The sequence below is a fragment of the Argentina anserina genome, chromosome 2 (genome assembly GCF_933775445.1).
Source record: "Argentina anserina chromosome 2, drPotAnse1.1, whole genome shotgun sequence".
Taxonomy (NCBI): Eukaryota; Viridiplantae; Streptophyta; class Magnoliopsida; order Rosales; family Rosaceae; genus Argentina; species Argentina anserina.
Genome location: NC_065873.1, coordinates 23563692 through 23588502, shown reverse-complemented (window position 1 = coordinate 23588502; position 24811 = coordinate 23563692). Strand labels below are relative to the sequence as shown.

Below are 24811 nucleotides of genomic sequence, written 5' to 3'. Positions count from 1 at the left end.
GTAAGCCATTTTATCCTTGATTTATCACATAAAAACTTCTCTTGAAGAAAAAGAGCCTCATGAACTTGAGCACTGGCAACACTCTCTCTGGAAAGCAAGTCATCAGAATGACCCAAGCTAGTAATTTCCCGCTGAATTATATGCAAATCATTAAATGACTTCTCCACCATTATGTTTACATCCCCAAACTCAGCTTTATTCCAAATCCGAATCTGTTGTTTAAAAGTCTGCAACTTAGAAGTCAAAACAAACATTGGATTACCATAGAAATGAGAACCCTGCCAAACCTCCTTCACCAAAGAAAGAAAACTTGGATGATCTACCCACATGCGATGGAACCGAAATGGTGATCTTTGGTTAGGTATAAGCTTTGAAAATGACACTAAAAGAGGACAATGATCTGAGGAAAAACGAGGAAGAGTAGTGCACTCCAAATTGCACCAAACATCCATCCAAGAGAAATTGCTAAGACACCGGTCAAGCCTCATTTCAACACTTGCATCAACACCCCTTCTATTCGTTCAGGTATAAGGCAATCCTTTGGTAGGAAGATGAACCAACTCACAATTAGTTGACATGTCCTGAAAGTCTGAACATGAAACAACATTGGGAAGAATTCCACCTCGTTTTTCATGAGCACCTATGACACAATTAAAATCACCCAACACTATCTAGGGTCCCTGAACAAATGCATTTTTAACATGAAACAGATCATTTTAAAGCCGGCGACGCTCTGTTACCGTAGTTCTTGCATAAACTTAAGTCAAAATACAATTAACATTGTCCAAAATGCAAGAAATTGTGAGCTGCTGGTCTGTAGCTAGTAACATAGTAGGCTGAATAGCTTGATCACATAAAAACCAGATATTTGGAAGTTGGTCCCCCCTGTCATTCACAGCTGCTGGAAACATCTTTAAAGAACGCCAAAATGAAGATTTAAGTGAACTTAAATTAATAAAATGTTCAGAAATACTAATAATAGCATGTTTGTATTTGCGAACCATCCTACTCAAGACTCGACGAGTGGGGGTGTTGCCCATACCCCGAACATTCTAAAAAATGATCTTCATAGGTTGAGGCGTGAGGTGGGAACCTGCTACGGGCAGAGTAACGCTCCAAAGCTTGTTCTTGTAGTAAATTCTCACGCATTTAGGGCCTCGATTGACTTGGCAGCTGATTTGGGCTTTGCTTCATGAGTCTTGTGGTTCGATAAGACATAGTGCACAGTACACTGCTTACTGTTCTACTTGTTCATAACTTGATATCACCTGCAACTCCATATCGATGAAATTCCATGGCAATAGCAGCTTTCGTTTTAAGATTTAGGGTCAGTAGCAAACAGAGCCAAGATGACCAACAAATAAGAAGTATTTGTCCATGATTTGGATGACATAATTTCTTTCATGGTGAACTTTGGATATTCTTAAACAATTTTCCACAAGGTAAAGTGCTTCTGCGCACAGCAGCCCTATATTTATTACTTGCCATGGTCTATTATTTGTTCTCAAGTATCAACCATGAAGCTGGGAAAAGAGAAGGAAAAGTGTTTTCATCACACATCTCAGCAATTATTGGAAAATACCGGATTTAATGGAAATTAGCATAAAGTCTGAGCTCATTGCAGCAGGAGATACATATTGGCAAAATTGCCAAAAGAGAGAAAACTAAAAACGCTAGGCTCTAAGGCCTTATTATTGATCTAACTAGAACTGTGTATTTCCAACTAGGCCTTCTTAGCTATGGAGTTGTTCCAAACTGGAGCCATTGGCAGAAATTGAAGCATGGAAGTAACCATTGTCTGCTGGTGGAGGCACGCCCCAACTGTCTCCAGACTCCAGCGGTTCGAGCATGACAACTGTACCATCTGTTAATCCCACGGCAAACTGATTTGGCTCTTGTGGATTCGCAGCCACCACTGAGGGGTATGTTCCGGAGCTGTGAACCAGGAAAAAAAAAAGCAAAATAGGTTAGGAATCACTACTGATTTAGAGTCATAACAGATCGACAGTTGACGATCATATATTATCATGTAGGAGAATGCATGCACATCTGAATCAATGAAAAGGTTAAGAAAGATTGATCACCTGACATTAGGTGGCAGATAAGCGTAGGGGTTAATCTGGCATTGCATATGAAGATTTGAAGCTGCAAAAACACACACAGTTCCATCCAGAAAGGTAGCGTAGACTAACTGGTTGTCACAAGAGAATGTTGCACAGGAGAGTGGTGCTGAAGATTCTCCTACTACCCACTGAAACAAGAAACATAAAACATGTAATGTCTTGAAAAGAGAGGAGAGCTGATTCAACTTCATCTCTATTTCTACATTATTGGTGTTATGCCAAGCATGTTACAGATCACAGTGCACATTATAGATATATAATAGTACCAGGAGTTAGTGCTCTTGTCAATTTATCAAAGTTATCATTTGTCATCAATTAGAGTCCCCCCCCCCCCCCATGCCATCAGAAGTAAAATTAGATTTTAAATACCTTCTTTTGGCATTCAAGCCTCAAGGTCTCGTAAACAGCAAGTTGAATCCTGTGTACAATGAGAAAGTGATTCTGATCCTTCTGATACTGTAGATGACTTCCAACCAGTCCTGTAGGTGTTGTCCAAGCTGGAATATCCAAGAAACTATTCTTCTGCTTTTCCCACTTATCAGAGCTCCACACAACTATCTGGTGAAAGAACACCAAACTATCAGATTGTATTCATAAAAGAGAATTCCTGCTTTTTTTTTACTTGTCAACACAAACCTGAGCATCTGCTCCAGAAGAAACTAGTGTCTTCAGAAGTTGAGAGAACGCAAGGCTTGTAACTCCCTTAGTGTGACCCTTGAGCGTTATCCTGGCCTAAAAGGAGGAAAAAATGGCCACCTAGTCAGACATCTCATTAAGGATGCATGCAACAACAGCAATTCATAGTACGAAACAGCATACCTCATTAGTGCGGACATTATATATGTGAATAGTCGAATCATCGCATCCAACAGCAACTATATTATTGTCATCAGGGTGTAAAGCAAGACATGTTACCACAGGTGGTGGCGACATGAAACTTGACATGTTCTGCAGTTAAACAAGTACTTCTATAATACTCTTATTGGCTACATGATCAATACAAACATTTGGAAACACTGAACCAAAATCCAAATTTATTAGATTAAAAGGTTTGTTGACCTTGAATGTCATTAGGTTGAACAACGATATCTTCCCTCCGGAGGCTGACACGACATAAGAATCATTCTTGGACAAAGCAAGGCAGTGTATTGCATTATCAGGTTTAGCACCAGTAAGATCATTAACCATCAGGATGCCTGAAGCTTGTTCCACCAAACGTGGGGAAACCTTGGTTGTTGCCTAAATGACATTTATAGCAAAAGCATCACTTAAGATTTTGATTAAAAGAGAAGATGCAGATTGAAACTGGGTTTGTTAAAATCTCTTTTTTATTTTAAGTACATTACAGGATAACAACATATCAATATACCTTGCCACTCGTACTCTGGTCACCTCGTGGCCACCTCCACAGTAGATGGGTTCCATTTGATGCTAATGCCAGAATGGCATTTCCTGAATTAGTGTAAACCAACCTTGCAATCTGAAACAGTGACAGAAGAAGTCAGTAGGTTACCTTTGTTATTATTCCGGCAATAAATTGTTAAAAAAGGCAATAACATCAACACTTAAAAATAAATGTGCAGAAACAAATGTTCATAATCAATGAATAAGAGAAAAAAAATTTGGGACACATGACTATCGTTTTATTCGTTTATATGAAGAAGTACTAGACTGATGCCCAGAATATGTGGAGTGAATGAAGAGTGATTGTGTGTCCCTTACTCCCTTTAGCTAATTGATGCGGAGAAGAAATCCAACCTTGTCTGTTTTTATTGTAGTCATTGATATCCTCAAAGATCGAATACGAGCAGTGTCACTAATTTCAGTGAGCTTCCAGATTTTTCTTCTGTTGAGCTCTTCACTTAACCTTGGTTTCTTAATATCATCCATGCTTCTCGTGCTACCATTCTGTCAAGAATGATCAATTACTCAGCCCAACTCATGATACACACTCACACACACACACACACACACACATATGTAGTTACTACATACAGAAAAAATTATGTAGTAAAGCAGCCTTCTTGAAACTATTTTAGGTCTATCCAGGAAAATGAATACTGACCTTTTCTGCTGCATTTCTAGAGGCAAAAAGTGAATGATTATAATTGCTCATCAACCGAACACCATCTGTCGTAGCCAAAACTTTGATTTTGTTGTCAGTGGCAGAAACAGCTAGCAACGAACCATCCTTGTTGAAGCGGATACGAGGGGTTGCCTTTAAAAGGGAAAGTTAATGTATAAATACAGCAGAGTGGAATAGAAGCAAACATAATATGTGAATAGTTTTGGGAAAACGTACTGGTAAACCTCCTTCGGCCTCAATAGTAGACAAGAGATTGACATTATCCATATCCCACACTTTGAGCACGTAGTCATCACCAACTGCCAAATACTTGTTCCTGGTTGTGTCAAATTGAACAACACCCAAAGATAGGTTTTTAAATCCTTGGTAGTTCCTCTTTATTGTGCCTTCATTTTCATTCCACTCCACAACATGAGACTCCCCATCTTTACTTGTCCCACATGAAAAAAGCCTGCATTGTTTTAAAAGTTAGATTTTCATGCTGCCAAACGAGACATAGATTGCAGAAATATTACAGCAGGAATAACCGAATAACAGACTAACCTGCTACCATCTGCACTATAAACCATTCTTGTACATGAGAGGTTGGGAGCATCGTAATTAACCCTGGGACCCATTACTTCATATAACCATGCTTTTATTTGTCCATCTACTGATGTCGAAAAGACAAACTGAGACATAGAAACACAGGAGAGTTTTAAGCAAACGAAGAGAAAAAAAGGGTGATAAAGGACACATCAGTCAATAAAAAGTTATCAAGTGAAGTCCTCACATGGACATTTTCTTTGCTATGAGGGCATACAGAATGAACAGGAGCCTCATGACCTTCAAAAGTATACAACTTTGATCCAGTAGCCGCATCCCAGACCTGCAGATCACAGCAATTGTATATAAGTTTCAGAAATCCTAGATTAGTTTCAGCTAACTATGCAACAACTGTTTGGTAACTCCACCTTGATGGCCTTATCATCACCGCAGGTTATAACACAGAGTTGTCTAATTGGGGTGCAGAACGCCAGATCATTCACACTTCCAACATGAGCATCGATCTAGAAAGTGATAATAGCATTAGAAAAGAAATTTACAGTAAGTATTAAAATGTTGCAGAAAATAAATTTGGAGTAAAAACTAGGCACCTACCTCTATATGCTGACGAATGTCATGACCACCAAAATAACCATACAACTGCAACATGTGTTTAGAATATGCAACTCCTGTTTGAAAGATACAATGCTGTTTAATATAAGACAAAAAAGATTATCATCCTAATCTATATATTCAAACTTACCGAATAGCGAACCATCAGGGCTCCATAGTACACGCTTAACTGAGACACTTGGATCCTTAACTAAAGTTGCCTGAAATTCATGAATGAAAACTGGTTCAGAATACGGATGATTCCAGTGGCATAAAATTTGACCCGGATTTTGTAATTCAGAATTTCAGATAATGCATCATACCTTTAATGCCATTGAACTGGCGGCCATATCCCATGGATGAAAGCTTCTTGATACCAACTTTTCCCTAGAACTGACTTCCCAGATACTTATATCCCCCACATTAGTTCCAACTGGTAAAGGAAATAACTAGTCAGCTTACAGCTAATATACAGAAAAATCCAGGGAAGGAAATCTCACATAATCCAACCTAGAAGTAAAGTCTGTTGGAGAGGATGGAAGTCCATGCTAGTGGGAACCGAGCCCTGATTCAGTATCCGAGCTACAGCCTTAGGAAAGTCATCTCTTGCATTCAATGCTGGACTTAAAACATGGCCTGAATTAATTCCTGGCATTATAACCTACAGAGTGCATCAATAAATCAGCTCCATAATCAAAAATGTGTGCTCATCATGTAGTAGGACTCAAGCTTACCCTGCCTGAAGCCGCAGGGAACCTCATTCTGAATAAATCCTCGGGATTCGCTGGACCAGCTGAAGAAGAAGCTATATCGCAATCAAGTGTATTATTAGGGTAAAATCCATTAATTGATCATGATCCAAAAGGCCAGGCATAATATGATATGTGAAAACTACTTGTAAATAACGCTACCTGGATTTGCTGGAATGCCAAGACCAATACCTCCTGCTGAAGCTGCTAACTGATTGACACTGGGGGGGTTAGACATCCATGTTGACAGAGGAGGTTGACTTGGTGGATGTGCTATTGGGGCCAGGAAGGACTGACAGTAAATTCAAAATAATAAGCAACATTGATTGAACATATATGTATATCACTCCTATGTAAAATTATACATCAAGTCATGAGTGTACCCCATTTACACCGATAGGAATGAAGCCATCAGCTCTCTGTACTACACCCATCTGTGGAGCCTGACCATTTGCTGCTACATGAGCGAATGGATCATCGGGATGTCTACAAGTGTGATCCACAAATAGAGTTCTTATATCCGGATTTTGTTTAGGATTATGACAAAGGGAATGCTGCCAATTTAAGCTGTCACATGGATTCTAAAATCAGTTCTTGCAAACTAAAGAATAGCTTCATTGTGAAAGAACAATGAACTGATTCTCTGTGTAATCAAATGATGAACTGATTTCTGATGCATACAGGAACCTATTCTTATTTGACCAAACCATAAAATTCAAAGTGAAAAACTACAACGAATAAAGGATTTGACCTCTGGTTAATTAGTGTCCGTAGCCTTGAATTTTTGAGCTTCGGGAACTGTAATTTGTCACGGAAACAAGGGTTGGCCAAGACAAGCTTCTTAAGTTCTTCGGTCATCATCAATCTTGCAGTTTCTACATCTACATAAGCAGAGAGTTGAGCATTGTCTCTGCAGAACCCCAATAAAATTCATTACTCTGGTTAGGAATAACATTACAAACAACTAGAATCTCAAATACAGAACGTTCATAACCACATACCTAAAATTGTTCAAAGTGAGCAGCTGAGTTATTTCCTTAAACAATTCTTCATTTAAACTTTCAAAGACTTTCAGATCCTTCACTAGGATATCTACTGCGGCAGCTCTATCATGTCTGATTAATTTTAGCTGATTAAATTAGAACAACATTACATCAAAGTATATAGATCGAAAAATATTAATGAACCAAATTCAAGTGCTTACCTGTCTAGAGCTTCTAAATATTTTTGCTTACGAATTTCGAAGAATATCTTCATCGAGTAGCGGTTGTCATCCAATTTAGTGAAACCGGATAGATACTTCTCGACTTCAATCCAATGACCTCCGAGCAACATTTCCTCGAAGTACTTCATGTCAAAGTAGTATCCTGATTCTTGCTGAAGCCTATTAGTTGATTTAAAAACATTTAAACCCAAATTCGAAATAAGAAGCCTGAGCTGCATAACAAATCTAAAGATGAAGACAAGGGGAGTTGGTAATGGTGATTACTTATGAAGCGTTTCTTGCCACTTGTCCTCTTGAAGGAACTGCATGATCAAGATGGTAAGGTCTTTACTCAGTAATTGCGATGTTCCAGGTGGTGCCGCCATTAGAACAGCTTATTATCTTCAACCTGAAGATGAATCAATGTGAACAATAACACCAACCACAAAGATGGATGGAAATTAAAAAAGAAACACAAAATTTCTTCCATCAAAGAAAAAAAATGAGGGTCACTTTGATTGCTTATAATGATAACATCACAACTGGTCAAACAAAGAACAAAAAAAAAAAGTGAAAACATAATTGGTTACACTTCAGGGTAGATCATTAATCAGAACCAAATAGGCCTCCAAAAGATTTATTCTCTCTATGAAATTGATACTCTATTGCAAGACACGGTGGTTTACATCAACAAAAAGACACCAAAATCACACCCCCAAAAAAAAAACTGGTCTAAACAAAATTGCATGAAAACTCTTTCTGGTAATCAAAATCGAAACAGCACAGAGGTCTATGATCATCTTCCAAAACCGAATTTACACAAAAACGTTCGGAATTTCGCAAAAAGAGGTCCTTGAGCCAAAGTCTGAGAATTCTAGGGTTCTACAAGGTCAAGAAACAGTAAAGTTGATTTCGCCCAGAATTTTTCTTTTGAAGAAGAAGAAGACGACGAAGGTGGGGGTTTGGGAAAGCAGGAGGAACTGAAGCAAAAGCTGAAGCCTTTTCACAAAGATAGGTAAAGGTTAAAACTTAAAACACAAGAAGATTACCTGCAAAACAAACAGAGAAGAAGAACAGAGAAAGAGTGATGGAACAGAGCACTCAACTCTCTCTTTCTCTCTCTCTCTATCGCTTTCTGTGAAAGCCAGAGAGTGCGAACTCTTTATTAATGGGACTTGTGAGGGTAGCTGAGAACAGAAGGGGGGGTTTATATAGTGAGAGGCCTGGCACCGAGGACGTATAAGTAGCCTGGCTTATCATGATACGTTAGTAGGCTTATTGATAAGTTTGTTTATGTGAGACAAGCATTTAGTGGGTCCGCGTTGGAAGGCTTTTGTCCATACAACTGGCTTTGCCTTTATTCAAAAGGAGACAGTGACGGTTGTGAGGCGTATATTACTTCCCGTTCTCGCATGCTGAGCGTGGTTGTCACTCTCTCCTCGTAAGCTTACAAGCTTACAACCTTTGAGGATTTGGTTTAGGTTCATGAATTCAATCACTCCAACCGTTGTCCCGATGTTGGCAATGGGAACTTGGGATATATATTCAAATCAACCAAATGGGAAGATTTTTAATATTGGAAAATTATATTAGACCACAATGCATGTCTGTATTACGGTTATTAATTAGTAACGTTCAAAATACAGACTCAACGTACGCGTTACGGAATTAATTAGCAATGTTCGGCACCACACCTTAGGTGCAGACCCAATGTATGTGTTATGGTCAATAGTCAGTAACGTTCGGCACCACACCTCAGATCCAGATCAATACCATAATTTTGTTGAATGCAATAACAAATCAATATTGTAAAATTCAATATTTTGAAATGCTAGGTTGTAGAAGATGAGACTGTCTCGTGTGTTGGTGATAATATTACAGTTCAACGACAGTATATCACATAGTTAATGGGATAGACTTTCAGGTGCTGATAATGTCATTCAATCCTTTCCCCAACTCCTTCATCATGCTGCTCCAACAACCACCTGGTCACCTGATCGGAATGGCACTAACGCAAACCCATAATGGAGATGTTCTCTCTTCGCATAATCAACGCGATCAGGGAAAGAACATTAGGAAAAATCGATGGCGTCTCCTTAAGATTCCAAAACCAAGCCCCTCTTCCGACCCCCCTCCGCCTATTGTTGCTGTCAAGATCTGCCTCGATGTTAGCGTCGTCGTCTACAAAGCTCGCCCTCTACACCTCTGCCACCTCCTCAAGTCCATCGATGTTAGTGTATAGTATTAGCTAAATAACTAATAGCTAGAGAGATTATTATAAAAACAAAGAAATTTAGGTATGTGGACTCATGTACATGTCATCTTCAAATATACTACATTCTATTCTCTTGCACACCGCCCTCTTTGTTGCTTGAAAAGTCTCGATGTACTTTCAGAGCACGGAATAACATTAGTCGTAGTTGGTTTTTTTTTTTTTGGTCAATATAGTTGCTAATGTAATTGGGGGTTTTGCCTCATTTCCTTTGGTAAGAATTTTGTGTCCTTTGTTTAGTAAGAGAGTAGGTTGGAAATTGTAAGTTGGTCGGATGGACGTGATTAACACGCACATTAAGGATAGTAGGTTGTACATAGAAAGGTCTCCCCGGTCAGTGCATACATGACAAATCTGGCGTACGGACAATAAAGAAGTCTATCGTGGTCTAAATGTCTGAAAATGACTTATAATGTCTCATGGGCCCAACTCTTCACCAACAATTAACTAGTGTGCCAATTTTAATTTTCTTTTTCAGAAAAAAAAAATCAAAAACCAAATTAGAGGTGATTGCCACCTTCGAATGGTGTTGGCGACTGAAGAATTGGTCTCGTACAAACTGAACAAACTTAATTTGTTTGATCACAACACTTACATGTTACAAATCATGAACACGTAATTGTAGCACGAATAATATTTATAAATGATCTTAAAAGACTCGAGATTAATCATGAGTTCGACCGCCCATGAGTAATCGATCTTAGCCACCTGACTCAATCCACATGACACTTACATGAATGTAGGCAATACTTTAGGAATTAAGAGCAAACATCTTATGTGACTCTTTTATCAAGTTTAAAAAGTTAATGATTGTAGTGGATTTGGATATTTGAAATGTCAATATGTGCAAAGCACAAAGAAGCGGGCTATAACAAGAACATAGCCAGTGATGGGTGAAATGGTTTTTCAATCAAATGATTTAAGAATGATGTATTGACATTCTCATTGTTAAAACTTAAAAGAAGCTAGGAGATGTGTACATTAATTTTACTATCTCTCATAAAATCACTAGAATATGGATGTCATTGACCCAGATCTGAAAAGGCCTAGATGCAACCGAAAGTCAAAAAAAAAAAATTGGTATAAAACAATCTTATGTTTTAATTTATTTTTCTTCCTCTTTTGCAGAATTGGACGTGGTTGAAATAAGACCAGACTTTCATGAATAAGGCCAGCTTTCTTACCATGTAAATGTGGATGCTGTAAATCTGTATTTAAGTCTCCTGGATACGATTTTTAACAAAATAAAACCACTTTGCACATCACATTTGCCGTTAAACACCTCACCAACTCCCAAGAATCACATTCTACAATCGCCATAAGGGTGAATTCGTCATTTTTGTAAAAGGCAAGGCAAGGTTACTCTGGAATCCGACCCACACACACTACCATGGACTCTCTTTTCTTTCTAAATTATTTTTACAAATAGAATAAAAACAAACACCCTATTGCATATTTAATTGATATGTATGATGGAGAGCGTTGAGTAACTTGAATTCACGAAGTCATAGCTTGTAATGTAGGATGCATTTGATAGATTACATGTGTGACAATATACCATTTTCTTCATAATGTCAAAGTCTGGAGTGCGTAATAATTTCTATTTCTAAAAACAAGATAAAACTAATGTAACTTTCTTAATGTTATCGACTAAGTTAACGAGTTGTATAATTGAAAGCACATAGTTCGCCAAATCACGTACATGTTTACTTTAATTAAAGTTCATTTAGCTTGGTTTCAATAAATTCTAATGAATTAAATAAACGATCAATTGCTACCTTGCATTCTATTAATCTCCGCTTTTTAAATATAACAAATATCTTTCCAACTATTTTATTAGTAAAATATCATGACCTATATATGAGACACTAAGAATGTAAATCAAATCTCCACTTGATCAATGGTTAGGGTAATTTCTTCTGCTCATCTTCTGTAAATAAGTATATTGAAAAACTTGAACCCCTTGTCTACTTTTCACGATGCATATTATGTGCATCTCGTCAACTTTGACGGTTAATATAGTGGTTGTCAAGCGAAGGCGCATAAGAAGAGAATGAGAACGCTTGCACTATAGTCCCGTCCCATTTCCCATTATGGAGAGCGCGTATCCCCAAGCGCCTCTGAGATTTGTGGGTGTAATTTTCCGCTGGCCATGAGAAACCCTCGGCGGCCACTTCTATAAATTCATGTTTTTCCTAACCATTTCTTACCGTGAGCGAGTAGCTAGCTGAAAAGAATTAGTCAGAATTCTATCAGCTAGAAATGACTTCATCAGGTGAAGTAGTCATATATACTCAGCTGGTTTTTGGATTTCCATTACTGAATTCGCAAAGCCTATATTTGTTTCTGCTGGTGTGCTTGTAGCCTAGATTAATATGATTAGAACCTTAATTAATATTATTATATAATAATATTGTGTGCAAATTGTCTGATATTATCTTCAGATTTTGGCTCACGTAATATGGTGAGAGAGATGAGGGTGGATTCTCACCGGAACACCATCGGCTGGATGATCCATTATCTTGACAGTAACAATCTCGGAGCAGCTGCACGAAGGTCTGCACGTACCTCTGCTATTTATCCACTATATAAAATTAATTATCTTACGGCTAGCTATATAGTCGTCTACGAACGAAATAGTTGCTAGTGTGAATATATGTGGGTGTTCTCAAATAAATTAACGACCAACTATAGATAATGCAAATGTTTAAATTTTGACCACTGTTTTTTTATTCTCAATTATACACTCATATGTGTTTGATATGAATTAATTGAAAGAAATTATATGTGCATGTGTTATGTGTAGCGTGGAGCGCCATTCTGGCTTGTACTTTAATTTCAGGCATTTCGAGGATAGCTTCATCGGTGGAGATCTTGACGAGGCGGATAATTATCTAAGTGGCTTCACCTCTGTGGATGAAAACTCATTTTCGACTTTGCTCTTTTTTGATATCCGATGGCACAAATTCCTACAAGCACTGGATTTGTAATTTTTCTTCAAGCTTGAATTTACAGTAGTTCCCACTTATTTAGCATTATTGTTATTAACTTGAGAATATATACATATTGTGGTTATGTTCAGAAACCAACGTCAAAGAGCCCGAAGGATACTCAGAGAAGAACTACGAGCACATAGGCAGTTCAATAATCGTTTCACAGCTGATCCAGGACATATCCTGAGGCTGAGAAATTTCAGGTTGGTGAAATTGATAATATTAACTATTTCATAATGAGAATTTATAATATATATATATATTATTCAGTGTGATTACGTAATAAATTTTTGGTTTTGCATTACGTGTAGAGACGGGCTTGACGGGGATTTTGAAGACCTCGGATTAGCAAGGTTGCAGGAAATGGAGGATGTTAGGGATAACTTGGAGGCCAATCCGTCTCTGAAAGGCAAGATTGTGTTTCCACCTTCTCTAGCACCTCCAACCCTGGCAGTGCTTCCACCACCTGTTCCAACATCGCTTCCAAACGAAGCCTATCGTCTAGCACTGGTATATATTTTCTTGCTGCACTCCAATGAATCTGGATTTTCTGGCCGTGAGTTCGGGGACTAATGTTAATTAATTTAGTTCATACTGGCTGAATAATTGATATTGATTTGTAATTGCTTCGGTTCTTCTTCTTTCATGTCTTAATGAAGTTTGTCTCGGGACTCTCGGCCGCTTCTAGCTAGTTTTTAGGCACATGCCATTGCCACCAACCTTATCTCCTTTTCTCTTTTTCGAATTGGCAGCTACCTGTTGAGACGAGAGGACTCACTATTCAGCCTCTCCCTACTCCGTCCGCGGCACTGCTGCAACTATCTGGAGTGAGACATGGACGTGAAGAGGAGATGGAGCATGGAAGGCACTCACGACTCCGTTTGCACCTTGTTCCGGCAAATGAGCATACGCAGAATCTCGGTTACATGGCGGAGGCTCCCGACCGAAACTGAGGTCGTCGGCCGCGTACGTGGTTGACAGAACAACTCCAGAATAAATTATCGTACCGGTCCATCTGCATGCCTCTTGTTGATGGATTCTTACTTTATAACTGAACACATTTCTAGTATTTTGGTGATACATTGTAGTCACTGCTTACTCTTACATGCATGCTACATAGAAAGGCTTTCTCGTGTGGCCGAATATGGTTTCAAGTTTAATTTTAACATTACATATATATGACGAAGCATTTTCTAATATCATTGTATTCTAATTATCCGGCTTCTTGTTCTAGCTTGACCTCTATATATAATCATTGTTCAATCTATGAATGCTCAGACCCTGAAGAAAAAATTGAACTAATTGAAAAAGAAACTCTGGTTCAGATTTCATGCAGAATAAAAAGGAAACTTGAGTTGGTTCAGATTTCATGACCGGGACGGCAATGGTGGAGATGACGGCGTCGACCATCATGTCGAAGATGTTCCGGTAGCGGACGCCGGTGGCTCGGCATTGGCACTGCCTTGCTTTGCCCTTGCCTTGGCTTGTTCGGCATTAGAACTGCCTTGCTTTGCCCCGGCCTTTCCTTCTCGGCATTGGCATTGCGTTGCCTTGATTTGCACTGGCCTTGGTCAGCTCGGCATTGGCATTGGCATTGGCATTGGCATTGCCTTGCCTTGCCTTGCCTTGCCTTGCCTTGGCGTTGGTTGTCCCTGCCTTGCCCTTGCCCGTTCTTGGCCTGGCCTTGCCTTGGTTTGCTCGGTATTGGCATCGCCTTGCCTTGCATTGGCATTTGTTGCCCCTGCCTTGGCCTTGGTTGCCGCTGCCTTGCCCTTGCTTGGCCTGGCCTGGCCTTGCCTTGCTCGGCATTGGCATTTGTTGCCCCTGCCTTGCCCTCGGTTGCCCCTGTCTTGGCCTTGGTTGCCGCTGCCTTGCCCTTGCTTGCCCTTTCCTTGCTCGGAATTGGCATCGCCTTGCCTTGCATTGGCATTTGTTGCCCCTGCCTTGCCCTCGGTTGCCCCTGCCTTGGCCTTGGTTGCCGCTGCCTTGCCCTTTGCCTTGCTCGGCATTGGCATCGCCTTGCCTTCCATTGGCATTTGTTGCCCCTGCCTTGCCCTTGCTTAGCCTTGCCCGGCCAGTCCCTCCCCCTTCCCCCAATTGCTTATATACGATATTTGCTGCCTCGAATGTCCCTAACAAACAATTATAAGCAATTGAAAACGGATTTAAGATGGATTTAGGAGGTGTTCTTCGCCCAGCTGGGGGGGGTGATGAACACCACGAAGGGGGGGTCATGTGGGATCGGTGTTGCCTCTAGTCCACTGAAACGATGTCAGTAACCGCTCAGATCAATCAAAGGGAGGGATAGGAGCCCGTCGGTATCGAGAAATTGTGCTTCGGCACTCGATTTGCAACATAAACAAATGCTGTGAGGGGAGGAAGGTGTCGGTGTCGATGATCGGATTTTCTTACATTTTACCTAGAAACGCAACGCTACATTAATGGATTTATAACGTTAAAAGGAAATGTCAGTGGAAATAATTAGTCAAATGCAGCCCACTAATCATATAAATTGTATCCCATAAATGTCACGAAATGAATGTGTATGATCCACAAATGACATCAAATTATTCAACTGGATTTTGTTGTCATACACATGGATCATGAGTATACTAGCTGGTAACTAAAGAGTATCAAATTCAAATCCATGTGCCAAAAGTGGATTTTGAATAATTTCAGCTACCTTGTAAGATGAGACCCTTTAATATTGAGTTCATGAACCAAGTCGAATGATTTACGATGACAACCCAGAAGAGACCCTTCAGTCAAATTTTACTTTGTTTCCTTTTGGTATCAAATTAATACAGATAAGAAGACAAGAGTTCTTGTTCTGATGCGATTAGACTCACATGCACTAACATAGACCTTTGTTTTCTTATATTTAATCTCCTTATCTTCGTTCTCTTCGTAAGAAATTAAAAATGAAAAAAAAAATCGAAGGTTGTATATACTAAAATTCTAGAATTGTTTTTTCATTAATTTATGATAATTTATTCTGTATCATTAACGGACGATCTTGTTTCTTACTTTTTATCATTGTTCTAAAAAGCGACCGCCTAGGCGCTAGGAGGTGGGTCACCACCACTCTTTTTGCATATTCGGTCATCTGTGGCGTTTGAAGTGATTGGCGGCCACCTAGGCGGTTCGCGGTGGTCAAAATCAGTGGATTTTTAAAAATAAAAAAAATTAAAACACAATGGAAGTAAAAGAATTTCATAATGAATATTTTTATTTCGGATGATGACACATAATATGAGGAAATAACAATAGATTTTGAGTTTGAGTCTGATACTGAAGAAGTTAGTGAAAGAGTTTGAGAAGAAGAACTTAAGATTTAATCTTGTATTTGTTTTACAATTTTATCTTTATTTTAATATTTTTATATAAACTTTAAAATTAAGTAATTTTTTAATTTAAACTATTTTGAAAATTAAAATTAAGCATTAACATATATTTTTTAATATATAAATAAATATTAATAATTTGAATCCGGTTAGCCATCTAGGCGTTAGGATGTAGTTGTCCACCTGCATATCGCCTATCACTTTTTCGAAACTTGCTTTTTATTAATGACTATAACGACTGAGTGATGTTAATTAAGTTTCTCATATATACTTCAATAATTTAAGCAAACGATGGATAAACAATATATATAAAAAAATTATAATCTTCTTTTTCATCTTTATGGAGCGGCACAATTGGGTGATTATTCCTCAAATGTTTGGTAATTTAATAGCCAAACGAATCGAACTATCAGTTATCTTAAATAGTTACTTTAAATATTTACAACTGGGTGATTAAGGCCTAGTTTGGCCCGTTTTCAAACCGGATTATGCAGCTTATTTCATAATTTAAGCCGTTGGTGGTGTTTGGTGAAACAACAACTATCAATTTAATCATGAATTCTCACTTTTTGAGGCATAATCTGGAAATGTGCTATTTTGTGCTTTTGAAATTCTGGATTTTAGAAACTGCTGCCGCATGTTTACTTTACGGTCTTTACCTCTATTACCCTTCAATCATCTTCACAATAGTTAAAGATTCAAAGCCACCACTACAAACTGAGAACGAAATGTACCACCATCTAGGGCTGGACTTTTTGACACCGAAAAAATCGAAACCGGCCATAACCGAACTGCACCGAAATCGAGAAACCGGAACCGAACGGAATCACCGCGTCGGTGTCGGAAACCAAACCGAACCGAGTAATTGGTGCCGGTTATCGGTTTCATGCTTTCAAAAAACCGGTGGAAACCGAACCGAACCGAGAATTGACATTTAAGGTTATAACTTGTATTTGATGAACATATGTAATCGATTGGGTGCTTATGTAAAACATAAATTTGGTAATAAATATATACATGTATAGATATGTGATTTTGTACAAGGTAATATATGATTTTGATTTTTGTATGTGTACAATGTAATGTTTTTGGGTTTTGTCAACTAGCCCTCATGTTAAGACAAGTCTGAACATCCGGTGATGAAACTCATGGGGTTTAATGTTTATTTTGGTTAACTTGTTGTGTTTTAGCAAAACACTATTTTTGTTTACTTAATATTTGAGTTTTTGATATTTGGTGAATATAACTTAATTAAAGTATTGAACTTGTAGCTTACTCCTTCACTTTTAATCTTTTTATTTTCACTAGTCAAGTATGAAATGTCAATAAGGATATTAGGTTTTGTAACCGAAACAAAACCGAAACCGAACCGAATTATAGGTTAACCGAAACCGCGGTTTCTATGTATATTTTTCGATTTCGGTTTTAGAAAACATGAAACCGAAAATTCGGTGTCGGTTTTCGGTTAGTACTCATAAACCGAACCGTTGACACCGAGTCCAGCCCTACCACCATCCACATTTGAATGTTACCCAATCACCCATCTTCAGATCGATCTCCATCAAGACATACAATAACCTTCTTACCAATCTTATCCATCTGCATCACACCAAATCTATACTAATGCATGCCAATTGAGCTTTTGAACATATCTCTCTTTTAACAAATCACTTCAAGAAAATTGTGTTTGTAGTCCTTAAGAAAACACAAGTAAATCTATTTTTAATTTAATGTCTTTTTTAGTCATTATATAAATTCACCACACTTTTATATTAAAATTCACCAAACATTTTAACACAACTTTAAAAATTATTCTCACATCACAACTAAAATTAACTATTCTAGCTAAAGCTGATTTTATATTAATCACATTGGGCAAACTCGCCTAATGCTGTTAGTTTTTTACTTTTACGTACGGATTTCAAATCTTTAAAGTAACTAATGATTTAATGAAGTACAAGAACTAATCGACTCACCGTAGATTTTTATGTCAACTATATGTATGAAACTTGATATCTTCACGCGCGCGCGTTCTAATTGTGCACTACGTACACTCCTTGCTTCTTATCTTTCACGTAAAGCTTAATTAATATATACACGTACTAAATACATAACACAAAACATGTACACATGCTTTTGAATGTTTATCCATCTTAACTTATCAAGCTCGTCCATATGAAAATTTAGAAAATTAAAATGTTTTGCTAATCTTATAATTTTATCTTCTATATTGTTCTATATTGATACAGATTTAATTTGCACTCTGATCTGTTGGTTTATCAAGGAAGACTGCATATGAAGAACCATGTGAGCGATTGCACCATACTGTTGCCCCTTGTGAACAACGCGCGTGCTTGCAAACGCCTCTGCTGACGTTGGTAGAAAACAAGCTTATCTCAGCCACAACCAAGGCCTAAGTGCCACGATACCCCTCGCTATAAATTATACTTTCCTTATAGCTCGCCATCACTTCAGAAGTTCAGACTCATAGACACTTCGAATCCAGGCTAATGAGAGACACAAATTCTCACCGTGTTTAAGTCGGAGCAAATTATTGTAGTTTTTCCTTTTGATTCAGACACCATCTGCTTTTTCAGGTAGTATAAGAAGCTAGCTCTATATTTCCTCTTCCTATTAAACGAGTTTATAACTTTATATATGAGTTCATGAACTCTTGACTGTTTCCCGAAAACAAAATGTACTGTTATGGAAATTTCCAATTTCCATGATATAGATCTTCTGTAATTGTACGTCTTACAAAGTTATAATTCCTACTCTATCTAAGATCTGATATTTCTGTAATTTCTGATGTGAAAAGCAAATTTAATTTCTGGTTTTTGGCTCGTTTTGGTTGATGTTTGCGGAAAAGGCCAGGTACAGATCCCTTGAAAAGAAAATGGCTGTTTCCGACGTAGAGAGAAATGCGATTGACTTTATTGTTCAGTATCTAGATAGAATTAACCTGAAGGGATCCGCAAGAATGTAAGTCGGGTTATTTAAATACTCATTTCAAAATTGTATTCACTGGCTACCTTATATATTATTTGTTAATTCCATTTGCATTATCTCATATAACTTAGGCTGGAGCGTGAATCTGGTTTATTCTTCAATCAGGCTCATTTCGAAGACTTGTTTATTCGTGGAGCCTTTGAAGCCGCTGAGGACTAACTGATGGGATTCACCAAAGTTCATGACAATAATTTTACAATAAACATAGTTTTCGAGTTGAGGTGGCACAAGTTCTTGGCTGCCCTAAATGAGTAAGAGACCACTAGCTACAGTTAACACCTTATAGTCTTCGAACTCAAACTCTACATACCACCTCAGTTAACCGATGATTCTATATATTTTGGTGCAGCAATCATCGTGAAGAGGCGCTGTAATAACCCTAAATTTCAAACATTTTAGTTTGATTTGGAATTCTATAAAATTTCGAATTTTATTAGAATGAACGTAATTGGTTGCGACGTTAGTAAACGAGAAAAGGAAACGTTCTCGGAACGTTTAAATTGAAAAACGTTACATTTCCGTAACGTTTATATCGACTTTTATTCCGTCGATCGGTTGCGAAAACTTCTTTCACGAAAGTTGTAGAGCTCGTCGATACGAGTGCGTGGACATGTGACACGTTCAAATCGGACGACAGATGTAAAAGTTATTAACGTCGGAAGTTAGTTTCCGATTTGGAAACGAGTATAAATAGAATGATTTGTGATTAGGGTTTCCACTTTTGGAAACCCTCAGTTTCTCTCCGCCTCCCTCTCACTTTCTCCCTCTCGCTCTCCCGAGTCTCCCTCTCTCTCTCCCTCACTGCCCACCGGCGATCTAGCCTCACCGGTTGCCGTGAGACTCACCACCCACCCCAAAGACGTCGCTCGACCGCCCTCAGTCACCCCTGGACACGACGAGCCGCGACTCGCCACCTTGAAGCTCGGGGGATCTCATCGCCGTGCTTCCACATCGACGACGTGCTCGAGGCAAGCTCGCCACCGCTCCTCCTCATCCCTGGAACCACGCGTCAAGGATTAAGCCTCGAATCGCCGCCTACCTCCACTACTGCTCGATCTCCTCCGCCGGCACCTCAAGCTTCACCATCGTCGATTCAAGGGCTCCGCCGTGCAATCAAGGTAAGGAATGATGATATTGATGTTGTGTGATGATTTTGGATGATTTTGGGATGGATGTGAGGAGATCGGAGGGGGATTGGAGAAGGTTTGAAAGAGAAGGCTTACCGCCGCAGTGGGCGGCGCGTGTTAGTGCGTGGAGTAGCCTAGGGGCGGCGTGAGGCCGAGGGAAGGGCGGAGGAAGGGAGGGGAGAGTTTTGGGGCGGCGGTGGCGTGCTACGCGCCGTCTCTGGGCTCGGCGCGTGTGCCCCACGCGCGGCCTGCCGGCGGGTGGCGCGTGCACCCCACGCGCCGCCACGTGCGGCGGTGCGACAGTGTTTCCGATAGGGGTATTTTGGTAATTTACTTAAATGTAAATGTAAATTTTATTTACTACGGTAAATGTAATTAAGTTTTGCCTTCGGTAAATGTAAATATAAATTACTTTCAGTAAATGTAAAAAGTAATTTGTAAAAGGGTAATTTAGTAAATTTTATTTACTGAATTTGTATTTACATTTAAATCGTACGTATACGTACAGAAATACGTATTAATATTTATACGTACAGAAATACGTATTAATATTTATACGTACAGAAATACGTATATTATATTTATACGTACAGAAATACGTATTAATATTTATACGTACAGAAATATGTATTAATATTTATACGTACAGAAATACGTACATAATATTTATACGTACAGAAATACGTACATAATATTTATGCGTACAGAAATACGTACATAATATTTATACGTACAGAAATACGTATTAATTGCATATTTGTACAGTATCCGGAAATAGTAACAGTGAATAGTACCACTGAACAGTAACTTCGTAAAACCGAAAATTGCTGAACAGTAACCGATTATTACTGTTTCGGCATTTAAAGGTTACAAAACGATTCTAAATTCTTTTCTTATCTTTTCAAGGTGATCGCTAAATCGAGGAAAGGAAATATCATCGGGAATTGTGAATTACGCTCGAGTCGATAAGGTGAGTAAAATCTCACTGAATTTACGAATCTACCCTCGTGGTGATTCAACATTTTGCAAGTGTGTTTATCAAATGAATTATAACATGTATATAATTTAGTGGACTACATATATATAGTATAATGGTAATAGGTACATAATATATATATAGTTCATTAAATTACGTACTGTTATTAATGCATTAAAAATAGTCATTTCGGTGACGGAAAATTGAGCATGAGTATGTGAGAATATTGTACGTAATTCTTCAGGTGTTTATGAAATATGACATGTATAGAATATAGTGAACTATGTATATATTGTATAAATGGTAATAAATACGAATATATATAGTTTGCTATATAATATATTGTTATGATTTTTATTTTGGTGATATCGTGAAAGTTTTAAAACGTACAATATGATGAGTGATTATTGTACATGATTTTATCACGGAGAATGTTAAAAATTGTGATTTGTCTTCGGACGTGATGTGTGGTACAATATGATGTGTGATTATTGTACGTGATTTTTAACATTGTGATTGTTAAAATGTGAATTGTCTTCGGACCTGATTTTGGTACAATATGATGTGAGATTATTGTACGTGTTTGGCAAGTCGAAACCTAGCCTTTGGCCGGGCGAAAGTTACGATACAGTTAGAGCTCTAGTCTGTCTGCCTTAGTACTGCATGCGAGGTAACGGGTGGTTATCTGCTCATGGGTACTCGGTGTATTTTGGATGTTGGGTAGCGGGTGGCTATCCAATATCAACGGTGTATTACGAGAGGGGTAACAGATGTGTACCAGCGTTCTTGGTACCCGTATTATAAATGCATTGGGTAACCAGAAGGGTTACCTAATTTCCTCATGAACGTTTTATTTCATATTTCTTTGGGTCAACCAGATGGGCTGACGAGTGACTCATGAGGGCATTTATATTTGTTGTTTTGTGATCTTTCGTATATTTTGATATGCGAATTATATTTTGATTTTACTCATACGAGCTGTAAAGCTTACCGGGTTTGTGTTTACAATCCCGGTGCACCAATTCGATGGTGTTGTGGATGACTCCGCAGGTGTAGATTAGCGGGAATTGACGGACCGCTCAGAGAACATGAAGTGATTTACCTCCAGCTTGTGTGAGGATTTTGTGTGTCTATTTTGTGAGAGATTGTGAGGATTATTACATTCCAACTTACGTAATGTAAATTATAAATTTGGGTTGTAATAATTGGTTTTCTGAGTTGTATTGATAACTCAGTGATGATCCGCTGTGCACTTAAATGATTTCGATTTTCTTGAGATTATTTTGTGTTTAACGACTTTAGAATTTTGAGTTTTTAAGCTCGAAATTTTGGGGTCGTTACAGTTGGTATCAGAGCCTAAGTGCGTATTTGGCGATTATCAATACCATCCAGGAGCGATGATCCGACTGCAGGCGGGCTCCCATCACATGCTCCTCGGTATAGATATGTTGTCGGGTACGCGAGAGTGTTAGGAGCCATACCTTATGGTTTGGTCCTGTAGAGAGTATTGTGACGATATTCCAATGATTCACCTTCTTCTGAAATTTCATGATTGATATTGGTTGGATCTTTTTGTCGAATTCGAGACTTCACATGTATGACTGAGTGTTAATTGTTGAATGGTGATGAATTTGGAAAATGGTCGTGGACAGGGTCGAGGCCGAGTTAGGCTGCAGGCCGAGTCTGCAATAGGGAGAACCTTTATGAGGAGGCTGCTCCACTGGAAAGACAAGTTGATTTTGTTGCTATCGTTAGAAACGATAGTCGTGTGATGAGGTTGATCAAGGACATGAGTGAGCTGCTAGTGCTGTCATTTCATGACGCTTGGATCATGTGGTAGCGGACCATTGGATCGACAGTATTGGGACTTACTTGGTAATGATTGAGTACTCTGAGTTAGAGAAGACGATGATAGCCACATTCATTTATTGATAGTTGGCAGTGGAGGGGTTAGGATTGATTCCTACGCCTATGAGAAACTCTTTATGTGTCACTTCACTTTTGGAGTGTCCCTCGAAATTGGAGACAATGAAAGGCTTATCCTAATGTGATTGGAAGTAGAGAGTTCTCTGCTTATTTGATAGTGACTCCGGACCACACCATGATGTGATCTGAGGAATCGATTGGTTGAGGCTGCAGTACGCGGTGATTGATTGTTTTGACATGGTGGGTTCTTTCGTAGACCCAGGAAACCAGAGTTTTGTATCTCTGACTCGAGTCGGATAATGCCATGAGAGTTGAGTCATAGCATATGTTGAGTATGAGGATCTGAAGTAACTATCACAGACATCGTTGTGATGTCTGAGTAAAGTGAGACGTTTCCGGAGATACTGTGTTATAGCACCTATAACGAAGACGCCGTATGGATGAGACAAATGAATTCAAAGACTTAATGACTGGTGTGATCAGTTTAGAGAGGCTACAATACTCTCTGAGTTTGACATGCGATCCAGATACTGGAATGCTAACAGGTTTGAGTATATAGTTTCCTATCAGGGCAGAGAACTGTCAAGGAGACTTGATGGAGAGCATTGACCCTATGTTGAGGGATGTTCAGTGTTTAAATGTTGAGGACTAGATTTTAGTTATGCAACTAATCTAGAGATGTGTAGACCATAGGTTGGAGGTGGTTAACGAAAATTTTCGTGACTAGCATCTCTAACGCTATTGGTAACAGAGTGGTAGGGCGTATGATACGTCCATAAAGTGGTAATACAATTATTGAATGGAGATCCACTTTTTGTCGACGTGACATTCCAAACTGGTTTTGGTTCGACTATAGACAATTGATGTTACGCATTGTTCTTGGCTGAGCGAGAAATATAAGGTGATGGAGAAGTCTCAATGTGGCGATATGAATTAATTATTTGCTAGATGAGCATTTAAATGAGAACGCTGGTCTTTCAGGATTTAATGATCTTGGTGTTGGGGATTGGAACTTCACAATGCCACAGGTCCAAATGAGACGCAATGGCGGTGAAGTAACTCTGTTGAAGGTAAGGTATGAGATGACCTTAGCTTAGTGGTGTTTTAACGAATTTCTTTTCGTGACAAGCACCTTCCAACTGGTAAAGAAATGGTTGAGAACCAAATTTTCTTTTCAAGTACAAGGGGTGTTAGTGTTGGAGACTTAGATGCTCTTTTTCCCTCTATGCATTAGATTATTATTATTGGATAAGGAGATGTTGACTCAAGTGTTCAACAAGGGATAAATTTTTCAATAAGAGAGTGATCAAGTATATTGCTGCTTGCATAGAAGTTATTTTGGCCGAATGCGTTGGCCATGAGAGTTCTTAATGAAAGTAAAGAAACAACTATTTAGAGTGGTGGTATAGCGATCATTTTGGGTTAGTTTTGAGGAGATGGTGTACCTAATATCGGGTTCTGTTGAAGTAATTACTAAACTTATTAGTACTACAACGGTGGGAGAAACCAATATCTTAGATGAAGCACTGGGGCATTTGTGTGGGACCGTATGTCATGCATTTGAGGCATGTATGAACCAGGGGGTAAAGTATATCTCAGTTGTGGTCGTGTTGGATTTTGCGCTGTAAATTTCACCTAATTTTCATGTTCCACCGTTGTGAGATAAATACCTTCTTTGTCTGAACCCCAAATTGTGGCATACCACTCATGGAAGCAAGAAGTTGTAATTAATTTTCGACGGTAAGTTTTGGTGAGTGTGATGGGATGCGTGATGCGCCACTCTTGTGGTGGCGGTAGAGGTCCTCTACTGCCTTGTGCGTATATTAGTCGATTCTCTGGTGAAATTTTTGAGAGTAATTCTTAAC

General features: G+C 38.7%; 1 protein-coding gene across 1 annotated transcript; it reads right to left on the bottom strand.

Moving 5' to 3' along the window:
- Positions 1-1546: 1546 nt before the first annotated feature.
- Positions 1547-8487, bottom strand: LOC126785275 (protein TPR3-like). The gene is made up of 25 exons (XM_050510910.1): positions 8349-8487; positions 7585-7708; positions 7300-7479; positions 7097-7210; positions 6847-7005; positions 6479-6662; positions 6258-6387; positions 6081-6151; positions 5857-6007; positions 5670-5779; positions 5498-5567; positions 5350-5423; positions 5163-5258; positions 4982-5077; positions 4753-4880; positions 4426-4660; positions 4189-4341; positions 3882-4031; positions 3493-3603; positions 3183-3362; positions 2943-3071; positions 2760-2855; positions 2493-2681; positions 2085-2251; positions 1547-1935 (listed from the first exon to the last, which is right to left on the bottom strand). Exons 2-25 carry the CDS (start codon positions 7683-7685, stop codon positions 1734-1736), a joined length of 3276 nt encoding a protein of 1091 aa, XP_050366867.1. The 5' UTR covers positions 7686-7708; positions 8349-8487; the 3' UTR covers positions 1547-1733.
- Positions 8488-24811: the final 16324 nt, after the last annotated feature.

Excerpts from the sequence above, each read along its gene's own strand:
- LOC126785275 (XM_050510910.1), bottom strand. The coding sequence starts at position 7,685 with ATGGCGGCACCACCTGGAACATCGCAATTACTGAGTAAAGACCTTACC. Across the intron at positions 3,072-3,182 it reads TCAACCTAATGACATTCAAG|AACATGTCAAGTTTCATGTC; the intron begins GTCAACAAACCT and ends GTTTAACTGCAG. Across the intron at positions 1,936-2,084 it reads TATCTGCCACCTAATGTCAG|CTCCGGAACATACCCCTCAG; the intron begins GTGATCAATCTT and ends CCTGGTTCACAG.